The sequence below is a fragment of the Sylvia atricapilla genome, chromosome 5, assembly GCF_009819655.1.
Source record: "Sylvia atricapilla isolate bSylAtr1 chromosome 5, bSylAtr1.pri, whole genome shotgun sequence".
In the NCBI taxonomy this organism is placed as follows: Eukaryota; Metazoa; Chordata; class Aves; order Passeriformes; family Sylviidae; genus Sylvia; species Sylvia atricapilla.
In genome coordinates this window covers 33,091,569-33,104,930 of record NC_089144.1, presented here as the reverse complement: position 1 = coordinate 33,104,930, position 13,362 = coordinate 33,091,569, and the positions used below count along the sequence as shown (strand labels likewise).

General features: G+C 43.2%; 1 protein-coding gene across 2 annotated transcripts in view; it reads right to left on the bottom strand.

Moving 5' to 3' along the window:
- LEMD3 (LEM domain containing 3) overlaps positions 1-11,833 on the bottom strand; it is a 43,581-nt gene extending 31,748 nt beyond the window's left edge. For both annotated transcript variants that reach the window (XR_010743612.1, XM_066319123.1), the window contains exon 1: positions 10,264-11,833. Coding sequence is in view for 1 of the 2 variants with exons in the window: in XM_066319123.1 (XP_066175220.1) it covers positions 10,264-11,782 (1,519 nt within the window). In the remaining variant the exon portion in view is untranslated. The remainder of the gene's footprint in view (positions 1-10,263) is intronic.
- Positions 11,834-13,362: the final 1,529 nt, after the last annotated feature.

Sequence of the window (13,362 nt, the reverse complement as noted above, 5' to 3'; positions counted from 1 at the left end):
CCTTATTAGTTAAGAGAAAAATGAAAACTGCCCACTACATATTGTGGAAGTTTTAAGAGCTCAAAAGCAGGATGAGCTCAGCAGTAATACAGAACATAACACACTTGACTGGACATGCATAAGAGCAGGCAATATTGAGTTACTTCCATTTTTATTTCACTGGACTAAGATTCTGAAGAGCTGGCTAACCTCCCAGGCTGTCTACCGTAGGAACTGCATATGTTTGATGATTTGTTTGCTTAATCTACCTTCAAATAAAATAAAAATTAAATAAAATTTAAAAGAAAGATAAAAATTATCGGAATGGAACAACTGGACTAACACACCATCACCCTTTACTCAGATTAAGAGCCTGTTTGAACTAAGACTGAACTTGAACTAATGTTATCATAACTGTTTATTAATTAAATGGGTTGTGCCTATTAGTTAAAAGGTTACAGTATCAGCTTGTGGATTAAGGTAATCAATCTTCGAGCAGTACTGTGCTCACTTCTGACGCTGGTGAATCTAGAGAGCAGGAAAAAACTAAGACAAATCAAAACCTTTCTTGGCAAGAAACTGATCTGCCATGCAGAAAAGGAAAAAAAAGAAGCCAGAAAGGAAGTACAAGTGAGTCTTACCAAGATCTCAAACACTAGGGGCAATAAAACCAGACCACACCTTTGGCACATGAGAACTCTGTAGTATGTAGATGACTACAGAGTAGCACAAAGCTCAGTGCTTGAACTATGAAAAAAAAAAAAGTTTACAGAACAAGATCCTAACTCTTTCCCCTCAAACCATGTATCTCGTGCTTAAGGGAGCTGGCCATATAATTAGTCTAATCCCAAAGCTTGTGTAAGCAGCTGAGTACATTACCATTTTCTGAATAGCGAAGGATATCATATGCTAACTCATTCCCTTACAGAAGGAATAGGCATACACCATTTGGCCCTAGGTCCTCAATTACCAGAACGGCTCCTTCCCAGGGCTGCTGCTTTTGTGTCATTTCCCTCCAGTCTGCTCTACCTCAAGAGGAATCACTTTAATACCACACATCCTACACAGCAGAATCAAACAAGCTGGATTTAACATCTCATGGTTTTCCTCCCCACTCTACTTCACGTGCATTTGTACTCAATCTGCACATTTTTGTTGTTAGTTCAATAAGCAGCACCTTTTAGCTAAAGGTCAAAAGAAAAGAAAGTGTTTAAAGTTATAAATAAAAAGCCACTGCACTGTACAATTCTGAAATATGCCGACACATCCATGCTCAATGGAAACAACATTGCCTACAGAGTTTCTGCAGGGAGCACCCTGTCTGATAGAAGTAAAACCTAACAGGCATTGATCATAAAACACCTAGGATCACCAAATGGAACTGTGCATACCTACCTGCCCATCCTGAATGAATGAGCTCTCAGGAGTACTCAAAAGATTGGTATTTCTACTCCTAGTTCAAAGGTCACTGCACAAACAGTACAGCACTATAGCTCTCTTAGATGTTCTCAACACTCCCTTTTTAGTTTATTTCTGAGTTTATATCAAAATGAACATGCATTTATTATTATATGCAAAAGACAAAGCACCCAAACATGAACATATCCTTCAAACACAGCACAGATTCCCTGTTTCCCATAGTGCCTTACAAACACTTTTATCCACATGTGCCTTTACATAAGCAGATGTAAAAGCCTAAGTACTTCTCATGCTCACAAGGTAAGAGAAACAAAACCCAAAAATAAATTATGAGTCTAGTTCCTTCTCCAGAAGAAAATCTGCACCTCTGCTCTGATTTTCTCAGCTAGGCAAAGTCTCCCTAGGACAACATAAAATTACTTTCACACACACACACTCAAGAAACCTCCAAATCAACCAAATAATAATAATAATAATAATAATAATAATAATAATAAAAACACTTCACAGTTTTTTCTTGAAATACACTATGCCTTTCTCCTCCCCACACTTTCCTGGGTCACACACAGGGTGCACACCAATACAGAAACAGACCAGACTGAACCTAATACAATACTCTCCTTTGCAAGATACCACCATGGAATTTCATAAATCATTTTCTCTTATTTACAAAGTAACAGTAAACTATTTCCAAGGAATCTGCAAAGAGAAACAGCACAAGCAACACTGCTAGACTGGCTTTCCCCCATTATTAGGTTTGAACTGTGGATTTCCACAGCCTGTAAAAATGCCTCTAAGGCGTTTGTCACACATGCACCACCCAGTCTCACTCAACAAAATCCTCTTTGGTTGTCTAAGGAATGACACCTGAAAAAGAACAAACAGCACTCTAAACTTTAGATAAAGCTAGAGATGAACAGAAATTCCTTAACAGATAAAATTATACTATTTCCCAGAAAATATACTGGGAATTAAAAAACAACAAACACCAACTCGCCTTACAACAAACCCAAGCATTATTTCAGGCAAGAGTAACAAGACAAACAAAACACAAATCAGAATAAAAAGTAATCAAGTATCTACCTTCTGAGATATGAAAGCCATCCCTCACAGTAAATCTTCCATTGCTCAGTATCTGCTGACATGTTTCAGATTAGTTCTATAGCTAGACTTCTGCTCTCTATGACCAACAGCATCTACATATTCAAATAAAAACGTGTTTGGTGAAATTGTGAGGTATGGGGATACGTGAGATATGAGAGGTTTCTGCTGTGCAGGTTGATGCTGAACAAACACTGAGATAAGTACTACTAAATAAAGTGTTGTGGAGTTTTATTGCACAACTACATAGTGAGATGAGGCGTATTGAGGGTACAGATGGTTAGAGTGACTTTGATAAGCAGCCTACTGAAAATACCCTAAAGCTACCCAAAACAGTTATGAAATTAAAGTACAGTGTTAGGTTTCTCCAATTCAGAGATTTAACTGACCAAAGAAACACTTTTCTGTGGACAAAAGTAAAATTAAGATCTAGACATGACGTTAAAATCTAGTGTTAGGAAAACCACTATATTTGTCCACCTCATGCCCAGCAGTCCTCTTGTGGTAAAGTTTTGTTCAGCTGACACCCAAAAAGGACAAGCTGATGCTGCATTTACCCAAGACACTGTAATACCAAGTATAAACATTTCTTGTACTTTTTCAAAAAATAGAAGGGTAGGGGGATGTGGTCATGTATTAAGACTTAAGTGAATAAAAGCAGTATGAAGGAAGTCTTAGCATGTATACATACAAAACAATTATTCTGTAACAAGCCATCTTTAAATTTTTAAGTAGATGGCCTTCTCTGAAACAAAGATAAAGTAGCTGAGGAGTTGGTTCTACAATCCCTCATTTATGAACAGACCCATTTCTTACTTACCAAGGAAAGGATCAATAGTATTCAATGCATCTTAGAGAATACTTAGTAACTGTTAGTGCCTCTAAATTCAATGTTACACATCTCTTTTCAAGCCCCTACTCTTCTCCCTACATTAAACAGCTTTTTGTATCAATTCAGTCTGTCACTCAGAGTTCATTTAAAGCATCTGAATGAATTGAAGACTCTAAACAGGCAGCCTTACTCAAGATACCTCGATGTTACAATATGACACTCAGTAAGCAGAAAATTTGATCTTTTCCCCTGCAAAAAGAATTCACCTCTGCAAAATGCCAGCCATAACAGCACATCTCCTCCAGCCAGCTATGCCCAACAGGCACCACATTTGCCTGTTTCATGGTTAACATATACCTACTCTCACACTCCACAGCAGAATGTAAACACAAGCAGAACAGAAAAACAGCAGTAAATAACATTGTGGGAAGTACAGCACAGTTGGACTCAACACTGGACATTTACAAACTCTACCAAGCCTTCTAATACAGAAGTAAGCTACATGAGATCAGCTTTAAGATGTGCAGTGGTTCTTGAATCTATCCCTGCACAGATTAGTATGCTTCTTTCCATCAGTACCACTGCCCCTTTTGATAAGTTTTTCTCTATGAGAAAGACTCAAGAGGCAGAAGCTACCAAGGTTACTTTGATCAAGACCTGAGCTACACCATGTCCATTTTTATTATAATCACAGCAAAGGCACTGCCACCTTCTTCCACAAATCTGTATCTACCAGGAGAAACAGGAGCCAAGAACAGACAAGTCAAAGATGGTACTAAAGAAGTTCTCAGGAAACATGGGATTCTCCCCCAGAAAATCTTGTCTTTTTAATATACCTTGATTTCACAGTCCACTGACCAGTAAACTTATTCCCCTCAATCTAACACAAATCACAACAGACAACTAATTTTAGCACAAGAACTATAAAGGCCAAAGGAATTTATGTCTCATGATTACAACACTCTGTGATTCTCCACAACACTGGAGTAGCCCTTCCATCAAAAAAAAAAAAAACAAAAAACACTGTACTTGCTTAATTTATTTGCCTAAGCTTTTTAGTGAAGCAACTTTCTCAAGCAGCAGTTCTGGTCTGTTCAAATGTTCATACTATTACTGAAGCCCAAGCCTAGAATCAGACTCTAGATCAGTTCAGTACAACTCTGCAACTCCTGCCAGCTTAGCTGGGTAAGCAGTCAAGCTAAAGTTTGCAATCTTCCACTCTTCCACTCTCAGAAGAAATGGAGCTCTCAAAAGGATTTAAATGATTTTTAGAAAAACAATTGTTTGCCAGAGATAGGAGGACTGCAAACCTGATTCTCCTCTTGTAACTGGGATAATTACAGATTATGAAACAGTGCCAAGTAGGGCCCCTACAACAGATAAATTTAAGCAAAATTTAAGTCCTTGTGTATCATGGGCTCTTCTTCAAAATACTTCCACCACATCCACTATCACTCTATGCATCTGTCCTAAGCAGAAAGATCTGCACTGCACTTCAAGAGTACTAGAGCTGACAGAGGCTCTTAACAAATGAAACAAGTCTGCTTTTTGCTTTCCAACATTTTTCTAGTATCTAATGCTTTCTAAAACAAAAAAGTTGCAACAAGATCTGCTTTCAGATTCTGAATCACCTTTAATTTTTTCACACCAGAAATGGAATTTGCTTTTGAGAAAACTATGCACTATATAATGCAGTGCAAACTTTTGATTTCTTCTTGATAGCTAATGAAAACAGATTGACTCCTGTCAGAACTCTTCTGCATCCCTGCTCCACAGGAGAGTGATTCTAGTTCAAATTTTCCAGTATTTACTTTAAAAAAAAGCATAGCCTCCAACAGTAACTTTGAAAAAATGTCATAATAAGAATCTACAGTAATGGCATAAGGAATGTTTTGAGCACATCTGCAAACAGCAGCCCATTTAAGGCATGAATGCAAAGCAGTTATAAATATTTTTAACAAAGTATCAACTACCATTATCTCTCTGAAAACAGGAATTCTGATTTTTTATCATTTTTGTTTCAAACACTGCTGAGCAATATTCATATTTATACTCCAGATCTATTACAAAGGTTAACTGACTGTTTATTATCCTTTAGGAAGGACCTGAAGTTGTCAGCTGAGCTATTTTGTACTACAGGGCAATTACTTAAGACTTTCCTAGATGAAAGTCACTAAATAATTATTCAGACTTTCCTAGATAAAAGGCCAAAATACTCTTCATTTTAAAGAATAATTTCTGACATACCATAAGAAAGATGAGAGTTTAAAATTGTCAAGCATCCTAAGGAAATCTAACTATTCTGCCTGGCTTTACCTTATGAAGGTAGCCTAGGGATTCTTCTTGTTTGATCTACTGATCCTAATCCAAAACTCAGCAAACCATTGAATTAAGATTGCTACAAGAGAGACTAGTCTTTAAGAAAAGCAACAGGATTTTCTTTTATATCACCTAGTTGAGAAATACTTGCCAGCTAGGATTTAAAGCAACATACAGAAAGTGAAACAGCAATATGCTAATATTTCAAGAGAAGTTGTTACGTTGTTAAATACAAGTCAAGGGTATCCCTTGGAAAGCTCAAGGAATGTTAATAGGCACACAACCCAGGAACTGTGCAAATCTTTTAATTTTTCTCCCTCCCTTTTCTATGTCCTCTCCTATAAATACTTCTTACCCACAACTAATTTTCTTCCATTAAAGTCAACGCTGTCAATAATCTAGACTCTTCAGAGAAGGTGATCGAAAGAAGGCAAGTAAATTTGTAACAGTTATCGGTGAAATACCACAGCACTTCAACAGTAATTTGCAGGCCTGGGAGCATAACAGCCGTCATCTTGTCTTTTATACAGCAAGTCTAACTTCTTATCAATTAAATTCCCTGCAAAAAATTCCATAGTGGTTTTAACACCTGAGAGATTTAGACGTGAAGAACAAAGGAACATCAATCGAACTGAATGAAACTCTTAGAATTGTGATTTGCATAAGCTTACACTTGCACAACTACTCAAAGTCTCCCAAATTAACATTTCAAAAACACAAGTTGTAGCAAATATAGTGAGGATTATCCTCCTAGCAGTTGTTTTGTAACAAGTATCACAGAAACACCGAAATTACTAGCAACAAATGTCACTTTAAACAGCCTCTTCTTATAAGAAAATAATATTTAAACAAGAACTACCTGAAACTTTCAAGATTTTTTTGTTGTGGTGGTGGTGGTTTTGTTCTGTTTTGTTTTTTCCTTCCCAACTGCTTTCCAGACAAAGTACTGGAGCAGAAATGGTAAAAGTAACTCACACACAACCTATTTCAGATTACAGACTTCAACAGCATCTGTACTAGCGGCCACATCTCTCAGAAAGAAAGTGAACCAGATCTGAAAGCAACATCAACTAATCTGACATTGTTACCAACTTTTTATGAAAAATAACTTTAGAATTAACTTCCAGGAGCAACCAATTGAGATGCTTAGATTAACATCACAAAACCACAAAAATTGGAAGGGATACACAACTCTTCAGGGTTTAAAGAACCTAGGAAGTAGACAAAGTCTACCATTTTCCTGACAAAATACTACACTGGTTTGGCAAGAAGTTGATACAATCCCAGGGTATTTTGAAGGCAGGTGCAATCAAAACATACTTTACAGCCAGAGCAAAATCAGCACCAAGCCCCAGCTAATCGCTTACAAATCCAGCACTGTCAGAGACAGCAAGTACAACATGCACTTAGGCATTAGTTGGTCTTTTATGAGAGCTTCAAGAGAAGTTTATTTCAACGGGTTTAAGAAAAACCCCACAGACATCTATTTTATCTATATTTTAGACAACAAAAAGCATAAAAATCTTACTTCAAGTGACCTTTATAGCTTAGACACAGAAGAATTAGACCAATTCTTATTTGTCTTTGAACATTTTATGCTACATGTGGAAAAACTAAAGCACTTCATAACTGTTTTAGAGCTCTGAATAAGGAATCATTTGAACACTAGGCAGTGTAAGTGACAAGTCTCTTCTGAAATTCTCTGCTCACCCCTTCTCGTTTATATTATTATACCTGGCCTAAATTCAACTCCAACACGTGGTTTTAAGCCTCCCTCTCATGAGACACACCTCCTCTGTTCTTAGATTTGTTCTAACAAATATTTAGGTGTTGATATCGAGTGCACTCTGTGATAAATATTTTTCAATGTCACAAACATACTATCACCTCATTTTGATTGCATTTAATTTTAGGCAATTAACCATTAAGAAAACCAACATTAAGCTCACTGTGCATCTTTCCCTGCAAATTTAAAATAAGAAGCCACCAAATATACAAATAACTGCCTTTATTGCTTTATCACAATAAACGTGATAATTAGAGAGATGCATACACTGCAACTCTGTTGAACCCTAAAAGTTTTTATGACACAAACTGGAGTTTAAAATATCTGGCTTTTTTTCCACAATCAAATCATTCTCACCCAACAGATTCTTACCTACAATCATCTAAAAGACAGAAATATCTCAATATCGAATCACCTAAGTGAATAGGTTGTTTTTGAGATACACTATTATTTTTAATTAAAAATTACTAATCATTTCTGCTTCTACAAAGCACACTGACAATACACCCATACAAGTGTAAGAGTCAAAGGACTCACTTGGATGATGTTTAAGCTTAGAAAGCATATAATAGAAGACAGTAAAAATCAGTCTTTATTAGCCTATCTTGTCTGTTCTTGCCTGTTCTACATCCCAACGTATTTCTGTTCCATATGCTGATTTGAGAATTTAGTAAGCACGTGTTAAACATATGGGCAAGGTAACTCCCTGCTCATTCCCACATTACTTAAAAGAAGTGGCCTGCTCCTCTTCCTGTCAAAGGAGCTAGCCACAAAACCTGCTGTTTGCTTCTGCCAAAGGATAATATTCCCCCTTCCCATTTGTTATGTGGCAGCAAAGCCTGGGGCTGTGAGGACATAGCACAGATGAAATAGGAGTGGCACTGCCAGAACAATTCTTCAGGAAATCCACTTTTCAAGAGCTCCACTGAAAAGACGGTAAGTGAGAACAGGCCAAGAACTGGTTTACTTGAACTACCAAGCAACACTGGGCTACCAGAGCACCGACTGGGCAGCCTCACCTAAGAAAGGTCCTCTAAGGAAAGGGCAGTTTTTCCTAACAGTTCCAGCTGGGTTAACTTTTTAAGAGCAATATCCTCAATGACACAGTCATCCCACATGCTCTATAGGAAAGTTCACACATTCAAAACCAAATTTTCTTTCAATTAAAAAAAAAATCCACTCAACTTTAAGAACTATTGTTATCTGCATTTCTGGAACACTCAGCTTCCATCAAACAGGATGGTGAGCCAGTTGTAACTGAACCACTGAAACTGGCAGTTTACCCCAGTAGGCTGACAGATTTTCTGTTAAAATCATCATATTTCAAGACTAAAAGAAGAATATCATCCATGCTAGTACAAGAACACAGCTTATCCATACATAAGAAAACGTAGTCCTGTCTCTAGCAGTTATAGCCAGAAGCTAACCAGAGTATGAGCAGTGCCAACAGTCACACTATACTGTATCTAATTATAGCCCACCTGCGTATGTTCACAGCCAGCCCAAAAAGCAAGACTAAACAGTATTTAAAAGCCACGTGGACCACTGCAATGAAACCACTGCAAATCCCCAAATTCTTGCTGCTACTGTCCTTCCTCCACATCAAATGTGTTACTTGCCCCTCCCCTCCAAAGAGTGCAAAACAGAATTAAAAACTATTCTGCTACCTTAATGCAATGAATAACGTTCAAAAGGGAATAGAAAAAAGCTAGCCCACACTGCTGCCCTGTGACATCGAGCAGATCCCAAGATAACAGTCAGATCATTCCTTACAAGGCACTGTATACATGTCCACAAATGAGTCTATAAATCCTCTACTCCCTATACAAGAAAATGTACACACTTGCATACACCCCATACACCATCCTCAATCATTTCAAGAAAAATGCAAATTGCCAAGAACCTTCTAATGCTCTTACATCCCAAAAACAGATTTCTGCATAATTTCTCACCAGGAGCAATGAAAAATCAAGACAGCAATGGCATGATTTCTCTTTCTGATGTTAGAATCTCCACTGTCCATTTCAGAACAGCCAAGAACTGAATTAGCATGAGTCACACCTTTAGGTGGTATCTTTCCGGTTTTGTATTCTGCATTAGTAGAAAATGGTAGGTTTTAAATCCATTCAAGAAGTTACTTCCACATGTTAAAGAAGTTCCAAAAAAAAAAAAAATCAGTATTAAAAAAAATGAATGCTCTGAAACTCAGACTAAAGCACAGCAGTATTTCATGTATAAACCTTATTTGCAACTAAATCCAGAAGGAAGTATTTACTAGAAAACAATACACAATAGATCAAGTATTCACTGCACAAAGTCTGTCATAGTGTGTAACATCATCTCAGCCTAGGATCCTTTTCAAGCCTCAGCACACACGAACGAGAACAACCTGCTTTATTACCAAACAATTACAGCCAAATCTTAGCCCTGCAGGAATCCCAGGTATCTAACTGTGTACACTTACTACCGTGAGATTAACATAAAGCCTTACACCGTCAATTCTCTATTAACCATACTCCTGCTAAGTCGAATAAAACCCATAGAAATTGCTTTAGGAGGAAAACTTGGTAGAAAACAAGGCATCAACAGATTACAGGGAATGCTGGGATTTAAGTTTATCCTCAAACATCTTGCAAGCTTATTATACCAGCCTGCAAAGTACACACATAAGAAAAGACGATTTCTCTGTGCACCATCCTCTAAAGAGAGATTATATACTAAGGTGGAACCCAGAACTGTTCAGTAAGGGATGTCTGGGAATGCAAAGGCATATTAACAGTTGTTACAGCAGTGCAGAAACTGCTCTTACCCTTCACCTAATACTTACTGTTGGCTCCCACATCCTCAGCTACTCCAGAACCTCTCATTCTCAGGTATGTGAATCCCAGTATCAGAAAGAACAAGCATGCAGCAGTTAAGAGGAACATGGACAGGTAATGTGCACTGAAGCCTCCAGTGGTGGATACCTCCTCTCTTTTGAACTGTTGGAGAAGCTCCTCCTCGGGCTCAGAGAGATTCTTCTTGTAGGTGTTTTTCAGGTAGGTATGATTTGAACCCGTATGATTGGAGTGGTTGAGTCTAAGGGAGGAGGTTGTTCCACTCGGGGGAAGGCTATTAGCAGATGAATAGATCCTGGATTCAACATTACAGCTACCAGGAGCACCGCTGAGAACATGATTATTGGTCGCTTTCCTAATGGTGCCTGGAGGGTCACTGATTTTGCCGCTGTCCACGTCCGTGAGCGGTGTTGGCAGCAACAATACTGATGGGGATTTCTTGGATAGGCCAATGCGGTACCTGGGGCTGGGAGGACTAGAGTCCAGATTTTCATATCCTCCTCCTCTTCCCCCCACCACCGCCGCCGCCTCCTCCTCCTCCTCCTGATTTCTGCCCCTGTCTAGACTGCCGGCAGCAGCCGCCCCCGCCGCCCTGTCATTCGTTACGAGCACACCAGCACCGCAGCCTCCGCCAGCCCTTTCTTGGCCCGTCTCCATCACGCCAGCGCCGGCTGCAGCGCATTTGCTTGTTATGAATGGAGCAGGCGACTTGCTGAGGCTCCGTCTGGGCCGGCGAACTGCAGACTCCTCCTTCGGTCCCTGCTGTTTGGCCCTCGCCCCCGCCGCCTCCTCCTCCTCCGAGTCCGAGTACTTGTCCCCGCTGCCTCCGTAGGAGAGGAGCCGGTTCCCGTTCACGGTCCGGTTCTTCCACCGCTGCAGCTCGCTCCCCTTCTCCTCCTCCTCTTCGTCGTCCTCCTCCTCGCCGTCCCCCAGCTCCCTCACACCCTGAGTCGCCGCCGGTCTCCTGGCCGCCGCCCCCCACCAGGCGCTGGGCTTCCGCCGGGCCGCCTCCTCCGGGGGGGAGCTGCTGCTCACGCCGCAGGCGCCGTGGGGGGCGCCGGGCCTGAGGCCGCGGAAGAGGGGCGCAGCGCGCTCCCTCCTGCCGCCGGCCTGGCTCCGGGGGCTGCTCTCCGCGTCCGACTCGTCCGAGCTGAAGCCCAGCAGCACTTTGCCGCCCCCGGCGGGGGGTACGGCGCGGCCCCGGCCGCCTCCGGCGGTAGCCCCGGCGAGGAAGGAGTGCTCGGCGCCGACCAGCCGCGCTCCCGGGGCCGCCCGCCCGGGGCCGCCGCCTCCGCCCGGCGCCGCTCCGGCTCCCGTGTTATTGTTGTTGCTGTTCCGGGTCTTGTTGGCGCCGCCGCCGCGGGCCCCGGCCCGTTCATCCTCGCGCAGCTTCTTCAGCTTCTTCAGGTAGACGGGCCGGGTGCTCTCGGTGACCGGCCCCGGGGAGAAGCCAAAGCGCCTCAGCTCCGAGAAGAGCTCCTCGTCCGTGAGCTGCGCGGCCGTCGCCATTTTCCGCTCCCCCGCCGCCGCCGCCGCCGCGGCGCTTCCGACCCACGCGCCGCGCCGCGCTCCCCGCCGGAACTGACGCGCCGCACTCGGCTGTGGCCGAGACCCGCCCGTCACCCCGCGGCGCCGCCCGCCGGGAACGCGGGCGGGGGAGCGGGGGGATGAGCGGGGCGGGGCCGCCCGGCGCCGCCGGCCCTTCCCGCTGCCCCCGCCCGGTCCCGGCTGTCGCGGGGGGCTGGCGCCGCTCCCGCAGCCCTGGCGAGAGATGGGGCCGAGGGTCGCCCCGTCCGCCCCCGGGCTCGCAGAGGGGGTCCTGGGCGGGAGTCGCGCCGTGGCCGGCGGCGGGCGGGAGCGGGGACGGCGCCGGCGGACGGGCGGCCCCCGGCAGCGCGCGGGCGGCCTGTGGGAGGCGCTGTCGGCGGCGGCGGGGATGTGGCGGGGCGGGGGGCGCCGAGTCCCGGTGGTGGGAGGCGGCGGCGGTTCTCGGAGCTGGAAGGGCCGCGCTGGTCGGAAACTCGCTGTATCGGGCACGACTGTGAACAGACAAACCCGCGGCTGCTGCGGAGTGTCGGAGGGCTCGGGAACGTGCTGCAGTGGGCAGCGTCAGACCGAACACTGAAGCTCCTTTAACGCCGTTCCCGGGTGTCACATTTAGCCCAGAGGCGGCTGGAGACGCGGGAAGAGGCTGCGCGCACGTTTTGGCGGGCCCTTCCCGTGGTGGCAGGCAGCGGCTCCTTTCCTCCAGTGTGCCTGGTGGAACCTTTCCCTGTTGCAACTCCGGCAATCAGGACAGCTCGGCTGTGAGGAGACATACAACCTCTCATACGTACGAGAGGACGTAGTCTTAAGCGGAGCCAGGGGAGGTTTAGGTGGCACTTTAGGAAGAATTTCTTCACAGAAAGAGTGATTAGACATTGTAATGGATTGCCCATGGATGTGATGGAGACACACCTGGAGGTGTTAAACTAAGTGTCGCATCCAGTCTTAATGTTCTAGTTGCCGTGGTGTTAGTCAGTCATAGGTTGGACTTGATGGTCTGGGGTCTTTTCCAGCTTTATAAATTCTGTGTGATTTTGCATGCAATTATTTTTGGAATTACCTGGATGTATTTTGCTTCTTTCTTTTGGAAAATATAGTTCTTCATATGTATTGCTGTTGAAATTGTCAAACTGTATGCAGAAACGTGTACTTACAAATGGTTGTGCCAATATAAGGAGATGTAATCCTTGCATTTCTCAGAGCATGTGGTGTGTGCTGACCCTTCCGGATGGGCCCTTTAGCCACAGAACCTCATAAAGAGGCTTCAGAATCTCCTGGCCTGCCTGTCTCTGCCTATCCACCCTGAATGACAAAACCCTGGGCTCAGCTTCTGCATAACCACATCAAAAACGCAGGAGGCTGAGTTCCAGTTTTGACCTAGCTCTGACTGGCCTTGCACCACCATTGGCAAAAGTGGTCCAGAAACAAGACCCAACTGCATGAACAACTGTATGTTGCCCCTCACAGTCTGCCGCAGTGAGGATATTGTAGATGTGCCCTGCTAAAGTCAAAACTGAAGTTGCTAATTTCATTATGGAAGAACA